Raw genomic sequence first — 18,478 nt, 5'->3', positions numbered from 1 at the left:
ATTTCCATTTTTTATTTTTAATGAATTTGCCAACATTTCTAAAAACCAGTTTTGCTTTGTCATTATGGGGTATTGTGTGTAGATTGATGAGGAGAAAAATATATTTAATGCATTTTAGAATAAGGCTGTAACGTAACTAAATGTGGAAAATGTCAAGGGGTCTGAATACTTTCCGAATGCACTGTATATTATCCTTTTTCTCATTAGTGTATTATGCGTAGCACTTCAGAATCAGATTGATATGCCTTCAGAAAGTATTCATAGCCCTTGACTTATTCCACATTTTGTTGTTACAGCCTGAATACAAAATTGATTAAATATATATTTTTCTCACCCATCTACACACAATACCCCATAATGACAAAGTGAAAATATGTTTTTAGAAATGTTAGCAAATGTATTGAAAATGAAATAAAGAAATATCTCATTTACGTAAGTATTCACAACCCTGAGTCAATACTTTGTCGAAGCAACTTTGGCAGCGATTACAGCTGTGAGTCTTTCTGGGTAAGTCTCTAAGAGCTTTCCACACATGGATTGTGCAACATTTGAACATTATTTTTTTCAAAATTCTTCAAGCTCTGTCAAATGTGTTGTTGATCATTGCTAGAAAACCATTTTCAGGTCTTGCCATACATTTTCAAGTAGATTTAAGTCAAAACTGTAACTCGGCCACTCAGGAACATTCACTGTCTTATTGGTAAGCAGCTCCAGTGTATATTTGGCCTTGTGTTTTAGGTCATTGTCCTGCTGAAAGATTAATTCATCTCCCAGTGTTTGGTGGAAAGCAGACTGAACCAGGTTTTCCTCTAGGATTTAAATTCAGGCTGTAACATAACAAAATGTGGAAAAAGTCAAGGGGTGTGAATACTTTCTGAAGGCACTGTATGTTTTGTTGGATTCCTTGAAGCTGACGTTTTCAGGAAGAGCCATGAGGCTGTGAGAATCCCCGATCTCATCCACTGAGTGAAGTAGTTACAGAACAAATATACTGAATAAAATACATCAAGTTTTCATTCACACCATGGCATATTGTGCAACACATTGTAACCTTTCAATTGCCAAGATGCTCTTACCTCAACTTTTGTGACATTTTATTCAGGAAAAAAAGCCAGCTATGATTTCCCCATTCTTAGCTGAACAGACTTTTAGAAGCAGTTGTTCAGTTGTTAAATTGTGAGTGAATTCAAAACAATGTGAACTGGACACTCACATATACTCTACACAGGCCCTGTCACAGTGTCATGGGGTCCTTAGCGGTGCCCTGGTTGGCACTGCCCATGTTGTTTGTTTTCACACTAGGCTCTTAACCTCCGTGGCCGTGCTCATTGTTAAATGAGGCACGTGATGCGTCTCTCTTTTCTGAGCCTCCTCTATGCCTCCCCTATAATAGCTGTCTTATTTGGATTTCACAAGAGTAGGGAAGTGTGTCAGTATTAGTTCCAAAGCGAGAGACAAACTTGCTATTGTGAGCGGCCAGAAAGATGTAGTGTTCTGATAAAGTCATAAGGTTTGCTGTTGCTTCATAGACGAAATGGCTGTGGTCACCTTAAACTTTGAGCAGAACGCAAACAAACTGTTATATAACCTTATGCGCAACAAAGGCCACAGAAAGGTCTCCGTCGATCACTTCATGAGAGATATAAGCTTAGGTACAATGATAACCAAGCTTAAATGGATGGAATTTGTAAAGGCCACCTTGTGTTATTTAGCTAGTGTTGATTGATAAATTGTTCAATCATCACCATTTTAAATGGGTGTAAATAGCATTTAGACATTCATCACTCTGTTGGGTGAAATGAGTTGTGTCTCTTTGTTTTGTTTTTTGGCGTTATATCACCACAACATAATGTTTTACTCTCAACTTCAGCATTCTCTCTTGGCACCCTTTTCATCTTTTGGAAAATCATAGTTCATTGATATTAATAGGTGTCCAAAACTATTTTCCATTGAACAAAGGCTTTGTTGGCCTGTGCCATTTTCCAGTTGACTCCTACTATGAACTATGTCCAACCAGAGAGGAAGAATCGAATCATGTTGATCAGAACAGAAACGGTTAACCGACATCATCAGGATAGCCATACAGAGTGGCTAGTTGTTGCGCACTTCACTTATTGTTTGGCTCACTTTTACTCTTAACTCTCAGATGATTGGGGAGGGGGAAAGGATCTGAAACAAAGCACAAATTAATGTTATTTCATTTATTCAGAGGGAAAAACTGTATAATCAGTAGGTGTTGAAATCTTCTAAATACTCCCTGTGCTCCGATGGGGGGGGGGGCTTGAATCACAACGGGCCCTGTCAAAACATGCAAATGAGGGTGACGCGGCGTCCGTTTTGACAAGCATAATTAAGGTGTTTCAATTTGGGACGCGCTAATAGAGGACCACAGGCCTCCCCCAGGTCTTTGCTAATTGTGAAGATTGCTTTAAAGCGCTTCGAAATAATTATGTGTGTGTGGAGTGCGTGTTTTTCGTTTTTCTTTTCTCCTTCTTATTGGATAATGAACTGTTAAGAAGTGTTAGATCTTCCTTCGCCATCTTTCACCGAGAGTTTGAGGAAGAGCAGCCCGAGGTATGGTGTTGTACAGATAATTAAAAGGCATAAAAATCATGTTGCGTGCTTTGATCTGCCTGTCAACTTTCTGATTAGAGACGTAAAAGCCTTTAATCAAGAGTATTGCAAGTATTATCGTTCCTAAACTGTTGACATTCCCCCGTTTCTTTTTCAAGTTTCTTCTTCCCCTCATGTATTTTCCTCGAGTCCGTTTCCCGAAACTGACAAACTTCTTTCCTCCGCTGCTAGAGGAAGGTAAAGGGGATGCTGCGTGTGATTAGGAAGAATTTAGATGTTGGGGTTTTGCAGGTATATACCTCCCATTGCAGCTGCCAAGTTTAGGAGTGTCTTCTCCTATCTTTTCCCTATGATCTCTTTTTCTTCATCTTTCCATCCAGTTTCAACTTCTTTCCTTTCTACATGGAGACTGTTTGTCAGCTGTGAGAATGTCAGTAGTGTGTACTGTGATAGTCATCTCTATTCTTCACTACACAAACGCTTTCATGTATTCCCCACTACATATTGTAAGTAATAAGCTAATAATAATAATTTGTTGGGTGGTTATATATGTCCTATTTCACACATGTACAAGTGTGTATTGTACATATGTGTGAATTGGAAATGTTTTCTTTACATATCCCAACTCTCCCTGAGACACCCTCGGAGAGTGAGATCACGGCCAGGGTCTGCCATTATCAACAGCGACCCTGGAGCAATTTGGGTCAAGGGCCTTGCTCAAGGGCACGTTGACAGATTTTTCACCTTGTTGTAAGGCTTTGTCATATCCACACTACCGACAGTGGGCTGAAAGGAGTCTGATGTGGTTGTGTTTGGACTGTATGAATAATATTTACACAATTTAATCTTATTTGTAGATTGCTTTTAATTCCACACTTCATAAATGTTCTACGCATTCTGACCACAAGCTTAATCAACGCGTACAAATATTTCCAGGAGCAGTGGAAATGGAATTAATCAGTCAAGTCCATTTGATCCATAGAATTGACCAGCGTGGCTGCGGGGATACTGTAGATGTATGGGGCTGACCAGCCGTCCGTGTAAATTCCCTGTTTTTAATTGAAGACCCTGTATGGTGTCGTTCCCGTGTTACGTCTGGGTGTTGAGGCAATCACAGTGTGGCCCAAAGTCCATTAGTTTTCATTTGGATGGTTCAGTAAGTCCAGGCAATTTGCTGATGGAAACCTTCCCCCATTTCCCCCCTCCTTCTACTCCCTCTACTACATACTATTGTGGTTCAGGTTAATTTAGTATTGTTTTGGGGATTTAAACAATAGGACTTTACGGCTATTGAACTGCTTTATAAATTGGTTCTGTTTTAACTTGATAATTTTAGAAGTTTTGCCTCAAGTAGGCAGAGTGTCATCAGTACAGTGGTGTGTTTAAGCAATAAGGCCAGAGGGGGTGTGGTATATGGCCAATATACCACGGCTAAGGGCTGTTCTTATGCTCGACGCAACGCAGAGTGCCTGCACACAGCTCTTAGCTGTGGTATATTGGCCAAAAACCACAAACCCCTGAGGTGCCTTATTGCTATTATAAACTCATTACCAACATAATTAGAGCAGTAAAAATAAATGTTTTGTTATACCCATGGTATACGGTCTGATATACCACGGCTGTCAGCCAATCAGCATTCAGGGCTCGAACCACCCATTTTATAATTACGTTTTTACAATACAAGTAGTGTATGGGATGCTGAAAGTTAAAGTTCCCTCACATTTTAATATTTGCTTTTATTTGTAAGCTGGTGCATTGCTTTGTGCCTGGGTATCTAACTGAGTGTGTATGTCTGGTCTGAGGCCATGTCTACAGCAGCATCTGTACAGTATGTGTGCTTGTCTGAGCCATTTCATAAATGTAAAACAACCGGCCTCGCTTCCGAGCCTCATCTATTCTCATTCAGGACGAGTGAGAGGAACGACACTGTTAAAAGTCAATACGGGAACAGGAGTTTTTGAACTTGAGGCGGCGAGGGAGGCAAGCAGGGGAGTTCAATTGGAGAAAAAAGAGTATTCATTTTTCTCCCAGCCCTGTTCAGCCTGAAACAAATGGTTCTATTACCAGCTGGTCCTCCTAGTCGGCTTGGTCATTTATACCCATTAAACCTGCGTCTTATCACCCATAAGACTCACTTACATCTCTCCATCCGCCAATTGTCCATAATCAGCCATTTAAAACCGCGGCGGAACATTTCCTTTGCGTCTTGCTCCGGTCTGACGGACAGGCGAAGGAGGGAGGAGGAGGAGGGAAAGGGGGAATGATGAATAGGCTAAGTTGAGTGGCTGACTAATAGAGATCTGTCTTAATCAGAAGTGATTTGTCAGAACAGGAGCTCTGTGGGGTCAGGGCGCAGGCGATGAATAAAACACGGCCCGGCGGAGTGAAGAAAGGCCCCAGAAATACACACCGACTGACTGCCCACCACACCGCTGCTCATAGCATCATACACATGCAGACAGAGGCCCACAGCAGGGCTGGTCAGTGCGCTGCCTGCTTGGTATTCACCCCGATCTGCAAACTCATGCAAGAAAAGAAAAGGCCCCTCAGATGGGCTGCTCAAAGCACTTCCAGCTCACCTTATCCCTCCACTGCTGATCAACAGTAAATTCTGACTACACACTATTGGTCATACTAGCGGCTAGAACGTTGGGCCAGTAACCGAAATGTCGCTAGTTCGAATCCTCGAGCCGACAAGGTGAAACATCTGTCTGTGCCCTTGAGCAAGGCACTTCATCCTAATTGCTCCAGGGTTGCCATTGGTAATGACTGACCCTGGCTGTGACCCCACTCTCCGAGGGTGTCTAGGGGAGTTGGGATATGCAAAGAAAATATTTCCAATTCACACATGCATATAATACACACTTGTACATGTGTGAAATAGAACAAATATAAGCACCCACCCAGAGAGAGGGCCGTCAGCTGGACTCCCCAGTGTACTGAGGTCCCGACTGACTACCCACCACATGCAAGAGAATCACACTGTAGATTCACCAGACGCTGCATGACCCCCAATGACCTGGTTCTGGCCTACTTCACTTTGTGAGCCAGGTCAGTCAGTGTGACAGCGACTAGACACATGGCCTGTGGGCTCAGCATTTCAAAAATCCCTCAGTGTTTACAACATCCCTCAATGTGTACAACTTTTTTTTAAATAAAAGGATCCAGGGGAGTGTCCAAAAATAGAGAACTTTGTTCCTCAGGGATTATAGCCAATTGTGTGTGGGGTGGGACTCTACCTACCCTAACCAGGGGTCGTTTTCACTCATTTGTCTGTGTGGTGGGGATTGTATCCGGATAGAAGTGTGTGTGTGTGTGTGTATGGTAACCTTCAGACAGTGGTTTCAACCAGCTAATGAAACAGAGCTGTGCTAAGTGGTGTTGGTGTTGGGGCTTGTACCCTTTCAGCTCAGGGGAGAAGAGAGGGAGGAGAGCAGAGGACAGAAAGAAAAGGGGGGGGGGGGGAGAAAAGGGGCCCCAGACATCTCACAGTGGAACTGCTCCTGTAAAATGTATGATGTGTCCTATTACAGTGCATTTGGAATGTATTCAGACCCCTTTACTTTTTTTGTTACGTTACAGCCTTATTCTAAAATGGATTAAATAAATACAAATCCTTATCAATCTACACACAATAACCCATAATGTCAAAACCGAAAAAAGGTTTGTAGGAATGTTTGCAAATGTATTACAAATAAAAAACAGAAATACCTTATTTATGTAAGTATTCAGACCCTTTGCTATGAGACTTGAAATTGAGCTCAGGTGCATCCTGTTTCCATTGATCATCCTTGAGATGTTTCTACAACTTGATTGGACATGATTTGGAAAGGCACACAACTGTCCCACAGTTGACAGTGCATGTCAGAGCAAAAACCAAGTCATGAGGTCAAAGGAATTGGCACAGATCTGGGGAAGGGTACCAACAAATGTCTGCAGCATTGAAGGTCCCCAAGAACACAGTGGCCGCCATCATTCTTAAATGGAAGAAATTTGAAACCACCAAGACTAGAGCTGGCCACCCAGCCAAACTGAGCAAATCGGGGAGAAGGGCCTTGATCAGGGAGGTGACCAAGAACACGATGGTCACTCTGACAGAGCTCCAGAGTTCCTCTGTGGAGATGGGAGAACCTTCCTGAAGAACAACCATCTCTGCAGCACTCCACCAATCAGGCCTTTATGGTAGAGTGGCCATACGGAAGCCACTCCTCAGTAAAAGGCACATGACAGCCCGCTTGGAGTTTGCCAAAAGGCACCTAAAGGACTCTCAGACCATTAGAAACAAGATTTTCTGGTCTGATGAAACCAAAATTGAACTCTTTAGCCTGAATGCCAAGCGTCACATCTGGAGGAAACCTGGCACCATCCCTACGGTGAAGTATGGTGGTGGCAGCATCAATGCTGTCGGGATGTTTTTCAACGGCAGGGACTGGAAGACTAGTCAGGATTGAGGGAAAGATGAACGGAGCAAAGGACAGAGAGATCCTTCATGAAAACCTGCTCCAGAGCACTCAGGACCTCAGACTGGGGCAAAGGTTCACCTTCCAACAGGACAACTACCCTAAGCACACAGCCAAGACAACGCAAGAGTGGCTTCGGGACAAGTCTCTGAATGTCCTTGAGTGGCCCAGCCAGAGCCCGGACATGAACCCGATCGAACATCTCTGGAGAGACCTGAAAATAGCTGCGCAGCGACGCTCCCCATCCAACCTGACAGAGCTTGAGAGGATCTGCAGAGAAAAATGGGAGAAACTCCCCAAATACAGGTGTGCCAAGCTTGTAGCGTCATACCCAAGAAGACTTGAGGCTGTAATCGCTGGCAAAGATGCTGGGTCTGAATACTTATGTAAATGTGATATTTAAAAATATATGTATTTATATACATTTGCACATTTCTAAAAATCTGTTTTTGCTTTGTCATTATGGGGTATTGTGTGTAGATTGATGAGGGGGGGGGGGAAATGTAATTTATTTTAGAATAAGGCTGTAATGTAACAATGTGGAAAAAGTCAAGGGGTCTGAATTCATTCAGAATGCACTGTATATGTGCCTGTGGAGGGAGGAGGGAGAGAGGATGGAAGGGCGCCCTGGAATGGTGGCTGTGGTAGGTTGTCTTGGGATGGACTGGCTGGGAAGTAGACTTCTAACCTGATGGTAATTCCCTCTACTGGACTACTCTGGCCTTTCTTTCTCTCATTGCTCCATAGAAGTGTGAAGTTGACAACCGTGTGATGACATGGTGAGACCATAGACTTAGATAGACATCACATCATTGTATCTCTCCCATTATGGTGTGTGTGAAAGCACGGGCAGCACCATTGAGGCCATCTCCATTTTGAAGTAGTCAATTTTCTTCTTCTACTACTATGAGTTGGCAAACAAACTGAAAGGGTGCATACTGTCCCCTAGAGTTTTTTGTTTGTACAGGTATAAAGCCAAGGTTGGTGATTTACTGCCACCTGCGGTTATGGAATGTTTCCTCAAGAGTGTAATTTATTGGCTGATCCCTCCTGATGACCTGGCTGGAATTATGCTATCCTTCCTTAACCCATAGGAAGTCCCACCCAGTTGACTACTTCAAAGTGGTGAAAGTCCTCAATGGCGCTGCCAATGCTAAAACAGGCTTTTGGGCACTAGTCCTCTATCTATCTCTATGGGTGAGACCCAATGCATCTCTTCCAATGAATCAAAAGGAAGGCGGAAGGATGGATTTTGGATACTGTTCGACTGTTCGAATCAGTAGCTGTTTGAGCTAAACTGAGTCAATACACAATTTGTTCTTATCTAGTCAGTTCTGTTAATCTCCCGTAAAGAGGATAAGTTCATATATTAATTCCTGCTCTCCAGTGGTGGTGTGATTACGGTGGTGGTGTGAATATTTTTTATTGTCACATACACTAGATTGGTGCAGTGAAATGTGTTGTTTTTACAGGGTCAGCCATAGTAATGCGGCGCCCGTTGAGCAAATTAGGGTTAAGTGCCTTGCTCAAGGACACATGGAAAGATATTTTACCTTGTCTGCTCGGGTATTCAAACCAGCAATCTTTCAGTTACTGGCCCAACACTCTTACCGCTAGGCTACCTTGTAATGTAATAAAGTAATTTGCATTTACATTTTAGTCATTTAGGCTTGTTAAATGGACCTTTGGGGATGTGGATCTTTAATGAGCTAGTCTGAGGAAGGCTTTAGCACCAGCGTCATTTAAATTGTTAATAGCCGCTTAAACGGGAGGGGAATACTTTATATGCTAACGAGCAACAATTTTGGAGCATACTGTAAGCAGGAAATTATTACCCCCCCCCCCCCCCCCCCTCTTTCCAGTGTTTTGGCCAACCTATGGTTGTTCTGGCTGGTGGTAGAGCATTGAGCGTAGAGACAAGTTTCAGTGATTCTGAATGTGAAGTGCATTTACTTTAGCTCAGCGTTCAATTCACACAGTAAACCATTTTGCATTATTTTGGAAAAGTTCATGACTTTTCATAAATAGTGGCTGATGATAACGCTGCATAGTAAGTTTGAATAGTTTGCATCAGAGAGAATTAACAAACAGTGAGAGACCAATATCTCTATATTTTACAATTCTCACTCTGACAATCTCTTTCACTTTCACGTCTGTCTATGCCAGCTGTTTATGACGGTGTCTAATGCGCAGTAATCTAGATGTGAATCGGCTTTTGATTTCTCGTTGTCATAAACTATGACGTGTTGACACAGTGTCGTCTGTAGTGTAACGAACCATTACGGAACATAAGCCTGGCGATGATCTGTCAAAACATCATCAGAAACTGTTACAGGTAAAGTATCTAATACATCTATTTAAGTGGATAAAAGCGTCTGCTAAATGATGTAAATGTATTTCAATGTGAGCTTCTATACATGATGATGAATTGTATCATCAGACATACTTGAAGTGTATTTGCGTGTTGATAGTAGCTTAAATACAGGCTACATCGAGATGGATTTGGGGGGAATCTTTCCTTTCTTCCTGTTTTTCAGGAAGGAATGCCATCAGGGGAGGAGACAGTTATTAGAAAAGCCATCTTTCATCCTCCACAGTAGCTTTGTTGGTTTTTTGAAAGCCAAATTTAAAATGTAGCCGATAGTTCTCAATGATAGCTCCCCTTTCCAGGTTACAGATTTGGCAATTCCTCAACATTACCCTAACTCTCTGAACAGCAAGGTCACCCGTGATACAAGTCAGGATTCGACGTCCTTCCATCTATGAGGACATCGGGAGATTATGTGGAAACCGGCCACTAGGGGTAACAGTGAGCGCTTTTACCTTCAAGAGGTTTTAATTTTGTGGATGAGGATGGCGGATGGGCGTAAGCATCTGCCTCTGATTCCAAAGGTTGCAAGTTAGAATCCAGCAATAAAAATTGTTTTTGAGATTTTAGTTTTAAGCCTATCCCAAACCTTAACTCTTACCTTAACCTCTACGGGATCGGTGTCCCGTATACGGGACGGTTGAGCTAACGTGCGCTAATGTGATTAGCATGACTGTTGTAAGTAACAGCACATTTTCCAGAACATAGACATGTCTTATATGGGCTGAAAGCTTAAATTCTTGTTAATCTTAACTGCACGGTCCAATTTACAGTAGCTATTACAGTGAAAAAAATACCATGCTATTGTTTGAGGAGAGTGCACAACAACAACAAAAACGTATCAAGGCAACTGGTTTGATACATTCACCTCTGAAGGTAAATAATGTCTTACATTCAGTAATCTTGCTCTGATTTGTCATCCTAAGTGTCCCAGAGATAACATGTAGCATAGTTGTGTTTGATAAAATCTATTTTATATTCAAATGTAGGAACTGGGTTCTACAGTTTGAACCCCTGCAGTCTCTGGCTCCAGACCCACCCTGCCCGGCCATCTAGATGTGTGAAAGTTAGTGTATAAGCTAATGATCCATCATGTATGACATTCCTGGGAGTGTGTAAACTTACATTTTGTATTACCATATCATTTTTGTATGTTCTCTATAGTTATGTACTTGTATGTATCAATTGACCAATTCGGCACTTTTGGGCAGACTTGATACAAAATAGTCCAGTATTGCAATGCTTCACTGGATCAATCTGAAACTTTGCACACACACTGCTGCCATCTAGTGGCCAAAGTCTAAATTGCGCCTAAACTGCAATATTATCTTGTGGCCTTTCTCTTGCATTTCAAAGATGAAGGAACAAAATAAAAATAGAAAACACGTTTTTTTGTTTGTATTATCTTTTACCAGATCTAATGTGTTATATTCTGCTACGTTCATTTTACATTTCCACAAACTTCAAAGTGTTTCCTTTCAAATGGTATCAAGAATATGCATATCCTTGCTTCAGGTCCTGAGCTACAGGCAGTTAGATTTGGGTATGTCATTTTAGGCAAACATTTATTTGGATTTCATGTAATGGACGTAACCAATTTGGAGTATTTTGTGTAAGTGAAATGAAAAAAATAACTTGTTTAAAAAAATTCATAAAATATATACCGGCATATGCATATGCATATGTATTCACCCCCTTTCCTATGAAGCCCCTAAATAAGATCTGATGCAACCAATTACCTTCAGAAGTAACATAATTAGTTAAATAAATTCCACCTGTGTTCAATCTAAGTGTCACATGATCTGTCACATGATCTCAGTATATATACACCTGTTCTGAAAGGCCCCAGAGTCTGCAACACCACTAAGCAAGGGGCACCACCAAGCAAGCGGCACCATGAAGACCAAGGAGCTCTCCAAACAGGTCAGGGACAAAGTTGTGGAGAAGTACAGATCAGGGTTGAGTTATAAAAAAAATACCAGAAACTTTGATAATCCCACGGAGCACCAGTAAATCCATTATTAAAAAATTGAAAGAATATGGCACCACAACAAACCTGCCAAGAGAGGGCCGCCCACCAAAACTCACAGACCAGACAAGGAGGGCATTAATCAGAGAGACAACGAAGAGACCAAAGATAACCCTGAAGGAGCTGCAAAGCTCCACAGCGGAGATTGGAGTATCTGTCCATAGGACCACTTTAAGCCGTACACTCCACAGAGCTGGGCTTTACGGAAAAGTGGCCAGAAAAAAGTCATTGCTTAAAGAAAAGAATAAGCAAACACGTTTGGTGTTCACCAAAAGGCATATTGGAGACTCCCCAAACATATGGAAGAAGGTACTATGGTCAGATGAGACTAAAATTGAGCTTTTTGGCCATCAAGGAAAATGCTATGTCTTGCGCAAACCCAACACCTCTCATCACCCCGAGAACACCATTCCCACAGTGAAGCATGGTGGTGGCAGTATCATGCTGTGGGGATGTTTTTCATCGGCAGGGACTTGGAAACCTGAAGGAATGATGGATGGCGCTAAATACAGGGAAATTCTTGAGGGAAACCTGTTTCAGTCTTCCAGAGATTTGAGACTGGGACGGAGGTTCACCTTCCAGCAGGACAATGACCCTAAGCATACTGCTAAAGCAACACTGAAGTGGTTTAAGGGGAAACATTTAAATGTCTTGGAATGACCTAGTCAAAGCCCAGACCTCAATCCAATTGAGAATCAGTGGTATGACTTAAAGATTGCTGTACACCAGCGGAACCCATCCAACTTGAAGGAGCTGGAGCAGTTTTGCCTTGAAGAATGGGCAAAAATCCCAGTGGCTAGATGTGCCAAGCTTATAGAGACATACCCCAAGAGACTTGTAGCTGTAATTGCTGCAAAAGGTGGCTCTACAAAGTATTGACTTTGGGGGGGGGGGGGTTAATAGTTATGCACGCTCTGTTTTTTTGTCTTATTTCTTGTTTGTTTCACAATAAAAAATATTTTGCACCTTCAAAGTGGTGGGCATGTTGTGTAAATCAAATGATACAAACCCCCCAAAAATCCATTTTAATTCCAGGTTGTAAAGCAACAAAATAGGAAACATGCCAAGGGGGTTGAATACTTTCGCAAGCCACTGTACACAGCTAAGGGAAATATTTATCTTTGAACTTGTGGACCTGGCCCTGGCTGCTGAAACCAGAGTCTTTAATATGTTCTACAGTCTGTCGGCTCTTGGGACACTTCATCATACCGTGATTGATTTTACAGCACACCGGCCCAGCCAAGACATTCATTTCTAACTTACCTATGAAGGGGAGACGTTGTCTACACCGTTGTTGGCGTATTGAGCTTTATCAGTAGCAGTAGTAAGTTGAAGGATTAGTAGCTGTAATAGTAGCCAAATAAATTATGTTACTTAATCAATTGTGGTGGCTGTGGTACATGTAGCCTAGCTAGCTGATGAGATGTTGTTAAAAGTGGAAGCGGGTCATGTTTAACATTCATGGAAATTGATATAATGTTGCCTATCCATATGAAGTAATTCATCCTAATTTTCTCATTGGCTGCCTTTGTCAAGGGTAAACGCACCGTGAGTGACAAGCTTGAACGACATCTCTTAAGGTGCACAATGATAGTCCTCTGCATTAGATAGCTAGCGCACTCTAGGAAACCTTGAGACGAGGCACCCAGCCCCTCTAAGTAGTACTGCCATGTACAAATTGTATTAAATGTTTAACAGATTTCATTGTTTGAAAAGTGAGGCAAGCGAACAAAAAAGTAAAAAATAAACGTAGACCTTCTTGTTAAAATACTATAGAAGCCTTAGTTCAATACCTAGCAACCTAAGCCCCTCTTGTGAAGGCTAAAAGAGGCATAGTTCAGCCATAATCAGAGAGGAAATTTTGTATTGGTTTACTGGAAGCTCAATTGCAATTTTTCAGTACAACTTTCACTTTTTGAAAAGTGAAGGGCATCCATTAAACATTTTAATTGTGTATGGCCTTACTTGAACCTAGGCCTATATTATTCAGGCCAAGGCCCTGTACACTACATTCATACCTCAGCCCCTGTCAATACAGCAGGATATCATTGGGCCTTATTCCTCTGCAACGGTCTCATCCATGTTCTCAGTCCGAGTGTGTGCTTTTCCAATAACACGCTCTCCGTCTTCCTCCACGCCAAAGACGATGTGGCTTGACTTGTGTACCACTTGTCACCCTCATTTGTCTTAAACCCCATCATGGACAGAGACAGATAGAGGCGCTTAGTTGTCTTTACAGAAGATTTCCTGCCACAGCTCCTTTCCCTGTTTATCCCTTGTTCTTTTGGATGGGACTGGGTGGCGTGTATTACTATGGTTATTAATACCTGCATTCAGCCTTTTAATCGGCCCTATTTGTCACATGTGACTGTCTGACTGTTTGTTTAATCTGTGTATCCTTCAATCTGTCTCGTCCCTGATTTAGAAATTAATGAAGGCAGAAAGAGACACATTGTGCGCCCGTTGAGGGGAACGGGAGGGAGAGTAACGGGAGAACAGGCGTCCCCATTCCCCTCTTCTCTCCCTCCTCTCTGCGATCTCACCTTCCTCTCTTGTTTAGCTGCCAGATGTAGCCATTTTGTCTTCGGCGTTCCCCCAAACAGGGTATTTGGCGTGCCGCACCTGTTTAGTGTAATCTAGTCAGGAGTGCGTTGTTTTACGCCAGATTGAAAGCCGTCTTTGATCCGCGCAAATATTTATTTCCTCCCTCCCTCATTTTCAACCCTAATGCAGTATCTGCTTACAGTTGGTGGGATCTTTTTATTTTATTTTTTGGTGTGTTTTTTTTCTCTCTGGCTAACCCAAGGGACCAGGAAATGACAGTGACCACTGACGAGCTTGTCAGACGCATTGTTTGCGACGTTTTATAAGTGTGCGTTAATGTGTTTACATCCACGACAGATGAGCAGCATTTAAGAGTGGTTTTATGAATATTGCATCTGCTGATTGGACTCCAGTAGCAGGATGTAGTGTGCTGCCTGGGATATTGTTGTGAGAGCTGGAATTGTGATATACTGTAAGTGATAGAAAAGCCACTGCCAAGTGGTGAACATATCCTGATTGAGACCTTTAGAAGTTGAAGATTCAATTAAGCCATCATTAAAGCAATTGTTAGAATTTGAATATGAAGTTCTTTACCTATATTACCTATTTCAAATACAATCTCTAGAATTTCATATATTTCTGTTTTATTCTAAGTATGTATCTATTTTAAGGTGGTCCTCTGTAGCTCAGCTGGTAGAGCACGGCGCTTGTAACGCCAAGGTAGTGGGTTCGATCCCCGGGACCACCCATACACAAACATTTATGCACGCATGACTGTAAGTCGCTTTGGATAAAAGCGTCTGCTAAATGGCATATTATATTATTATTATTAAGAATATGTCTTTAAATGAGGATTAGTTGCTAGTGGTGTTCAAGTTGATAGTACTGTCTGCACAGCTGATCCATGCTCACTTTAGCTAGGCTCAGTAAGGCTTAACTATGCCAGACAAGCAGGGTCAGATTGTAGTTTGACTCAAGCTGGTGTTTAGCAGGGTAGTGTCCATCTAATGTTTGGGCTGTAGCTCAAGGATGTGTACCATATGTAAGGCAGCATAGCTAGCCGTCTGCTGGCTAACACACACACACACACACACACACACACACACACACACACACACACACACACACACACACACCTCAATGTCTATCCTCTATAGCTGTGGACTAGACTATTTGCCAACAGTAGCAGAGCATGGACTTAAGTCACTGGTTCAATTTCAGGGCTTAGTGCTGTCATGTCCTTAAGTGAAACACTTACCTTGAACTTCTCTCAGTGAATGTTCAGTTAGGAATCAAAGGGGAGACTGGTGCAACCAATTCACATCGTATCCATGCTAACAGAACTGTGTTTCTCCTCTCTTTGTTCTTCAGAACAAGTGGGCCAAGAGATCCTGGCTAACCTACACACCGACCGCGAGAAGATCCAGAGATCCAGAGATCGGGTGAGTACACTTGCGCGCACAGACAATGGACATGAACCGTTACCCTCTAATGAGTGTGGAAAGGCCCGTGCTAGAAAGGCAGTGGGATTGAAGGCTGGAACAAAGGGCTGATGAAAACAAGGCTTTGTAGTTGGTTATGGACTAACCACTTCCACTGCTATTCTCATGAAAGCATTGTGTGTCCCATGCAATGATGTGATGTAAGACTGTCTAAGCGAAAACACACAAACTCACACGGGTGCTCACACATGCATGAACGGACACACACACACACACTGACTGACTGTTCTAAGAACTGAGCATTAGGCCTTGTGACTTTCTCTAACTCTCTCTTTCTACACTGAACAAAAATATAAATGCAACATGAAACAATTTCAAGATTTTACTGAGTGACAGTTCATATAAGGAAATCAGTCAATTGAAATAAATTCATTAGGCCCTAATCTATGGATTTCACTTGACTGGGAATACGGATATGCATCTGTTAGTCAGAGATACCTTTAAAAAAAAAAAGTAGGCGCGTTCATCAGAAAACCAGTCAGTATCTAGTGTGCCTCATTTAGCACGACACATCTCCTTCGCATAGAGTTGATCAGGCTGTTGATTGTGGCCTGTGGAATGTTGTCCCACTCCTCTTCAATGGCTGTGCGAAGTTGCTGCATATTGGCGGGAACTGGAACACGCTGTCGTACATGTCAATCCAGCGCATCCCAAACATGCTCAATGGGTGACATGTCTGGTGAGTATGCAGGCCATGGAAGAACTGGTACATTTACAGCTTCCAGGAATTGTGTACAGATCCTTGCGACATGGGGCCATGTATTATCATGCTGAAACATGAGGTGATGGTGGTGGATGAATGGCACGACAATGGTCCTTAGGATCTCGTCACGGTATCTCTGCATTCAAATTGCCGTCGATAAAATGCAATTGTGTTCATTGTGCATAGCTTAAGCCTGCCCATACCATAACTTCACCGCCACCATGGGGCACTCTTTTCACAACGTTGACATCAGCAAACCGCTCGCCCACACAATGCCATACACGCTGTCTGCCATTTCCCGGTACAGTTGATAAAGGGATTCATCCGTGAAGAGTACACTTCTCCTGCGTGCCAGTGGCTATCGAAAGTGAGAATTTGCCCACTGAAGTCTGTTACGAATGCGAACTGCAGTCAGGTCAAGACCCTGATGAGGACGATGAGCACGCATATGAGCTTCCCTGAGACGGTTTCTGACAGTTTGTGCAGAAATTCTTCAGTTGTGTAAACCCACAGTTTCATCAGCTGTCCTGGTGGCTGGTCTCAGACGATCCCACAGGTGAAGAAGCCGCATGTGGAGGTCCTGGGCTGGCCTGGTTTCACGTGGTCCGAGGTTGTGAGGCCGGTTGGACGTACTGCCAAATTCTCTAAAACAACGTTGGAGGCCGCTTATGGTAGGGAAATGAACATTACATTCTCTGGCAACAGCTTTAGTGGATATTCCTGCAGTCAGCATGCCAATTGCATGCTCCGTCAAAACTTGAGACATCTGTGGCATTGTGTTGTGTGACAAAACTGCAAATTTTAGTGCCCAGCACAAGGTGCACCTGTGTAATGATCATGCTGTTTAATCAGCTTCTTGATATGCCACACCTGTCAGGTGGATGGATTTTCTTGGCAAAGGAGAAATGTTCACTAACAGGGATGCAAACAAATTTGTGTACAACATGTGAGAGACAAGCTTTTTGTGCGTCTGGAACATTTCTGGGATCTTTTATTTCAGCTGTTGAAACATGGGACCAACACTTTACCGTTATATTTTTGTTCGGTATATGACTCTATCACTTTCTTCTCTTCTCTTCCTATCTCTCTCAATTTTAGAGCATTAGACTGTGACCCTCTGTCTCCCCCACCATCTCCCCCTCTCTCTCTCTCACCTTCTCTCTCTGTCTGTCTGTCCCTCCCTATGTAGTCTTCCTCGCCCTCCCTCCCCCAGACAGACAGTTAGACAGACAGGTAGAGAGAGCCACAGCACGGTGAGGGGCCCCGCTCTGACGGCCTATCCACGGAAATTGCTTAAAGATCACAAAATGGCAATGGGCCTCGCAGGCGATTTCAAAGGGAAATGAAACATTTCCTTTCAAAAGGTCTGCCTACCCGTCTAAGGAGAATAGTCTCTCTTTTGCTCCCTCTTTCCCTCGTTTTCTCTTTCCCATGAACCCGCACAGGCCCCCATCTTCCTTTAAAGACAGTTTGTGGGGCGAAAAGCGGGATGGGGACAGGGGGAAAGAGAAGGAAAACAAGATGTGAAGACACAAGATGGAAGCGTTGGTAAACGTCTTCCTTGCATGGAAAAGACAAAGGATTAATGGGTTTGGGGGGGGGGCGGGGGCATTGTTTAAGCATAAATACCCAGACAGATACTTGTATTCGCAGTGAGTGGCACACATGCAATAGTCTCACTCACTCACTAATCACTCACATGCACTCAGCATGATGCATGGCTTTTCCCTTACAGTCAAAGGAGGTGTGAAAGGTTTTATTGTGTTTTTTGCTGCTATAAGTGGAGGTCGACAGCAGACACTTGAACTTGTTTTTTAACTTCACTCACTGAGCCCTGTCACCAATCCTCACAGTATATGAATTCCTTAAATACTTAATTAGAATAGATTGTTTGCCTTATTGCCTCATCAATCTTAGGCTATATCTCATAAATGGGCCTTTTGATATGGCTGAGAGCGAGAGAGAGAAATGGAGAGAGAGTGAGAGAAAAAAAAGAGTGATTCAGAGAGAGCGCGAGAGAGGGGAGAGTGAGAGAAAGAAAGAGTGTGAGATTGATTCAGAGAAAAAGAGAGTAGTATTTTGGGCGAAAGTGGGAAGTCTCTGGGGAGCGATCCATCCATGGGGTTTGAGAGAGACATCAGGCGGCTGTATGGCTGGTGTCAGTGCCAGCAACCAAACCCGCCCAAAACCACATCTGTCCCTGAGAGTTCTCAGCCTGGCATCCATCACGGTCCTCAACACAGCCTGCCAGAACAACCCTCACACAGAGAGGGAAAGACACAAGAAGAGTGAGAAAGT

At 42.9% G+C, this 18,478-nt stretch overlaps 1 protein-coding gene across 3 annotated transcripts in view; it reads left to right on the top strand.

Moving 5' to 3' along the window:
- LOC311135246 (vesicle transport through interaction with t-SNAREs homolog 1A-like) overlaps positions 1-18,478 on the top strand; it is a 187,844-nt gene that overhangs the window by 96,242 nt on the left and 73,124 nt on the right. For all 3 annotated transcript variants that reach the window (XM_084169186.1, XM_084169185.1, XM_084169187.1), the window contains one exon: positions 15,347-15,417. In XM_084169186.1, the coding sequence (XP_084025312.1) occupies positions 15,347-15,417 (71 nt within the window). The remainder of the gene's footprint in view (positions 1-15,346; positions 15,418-18,478) is intronic.

Source organism: Coregonus lavaretus (genome assembly GCF_964263955.1).
Source record: "Coregonus lavaretus genome assembly, chromosome: 1".
Taxonomy (NCBI): Eukaryota; Metazoa; Chordata; class Actinopteri; order Salmoniformes; family Salmonidae; genus Coregonus; species Coregonus lavaretus.
Note: the sequence above shows the minus strand (reverse complement) of the source record. Positions and strands in the feature narration are given on the sequence as shown.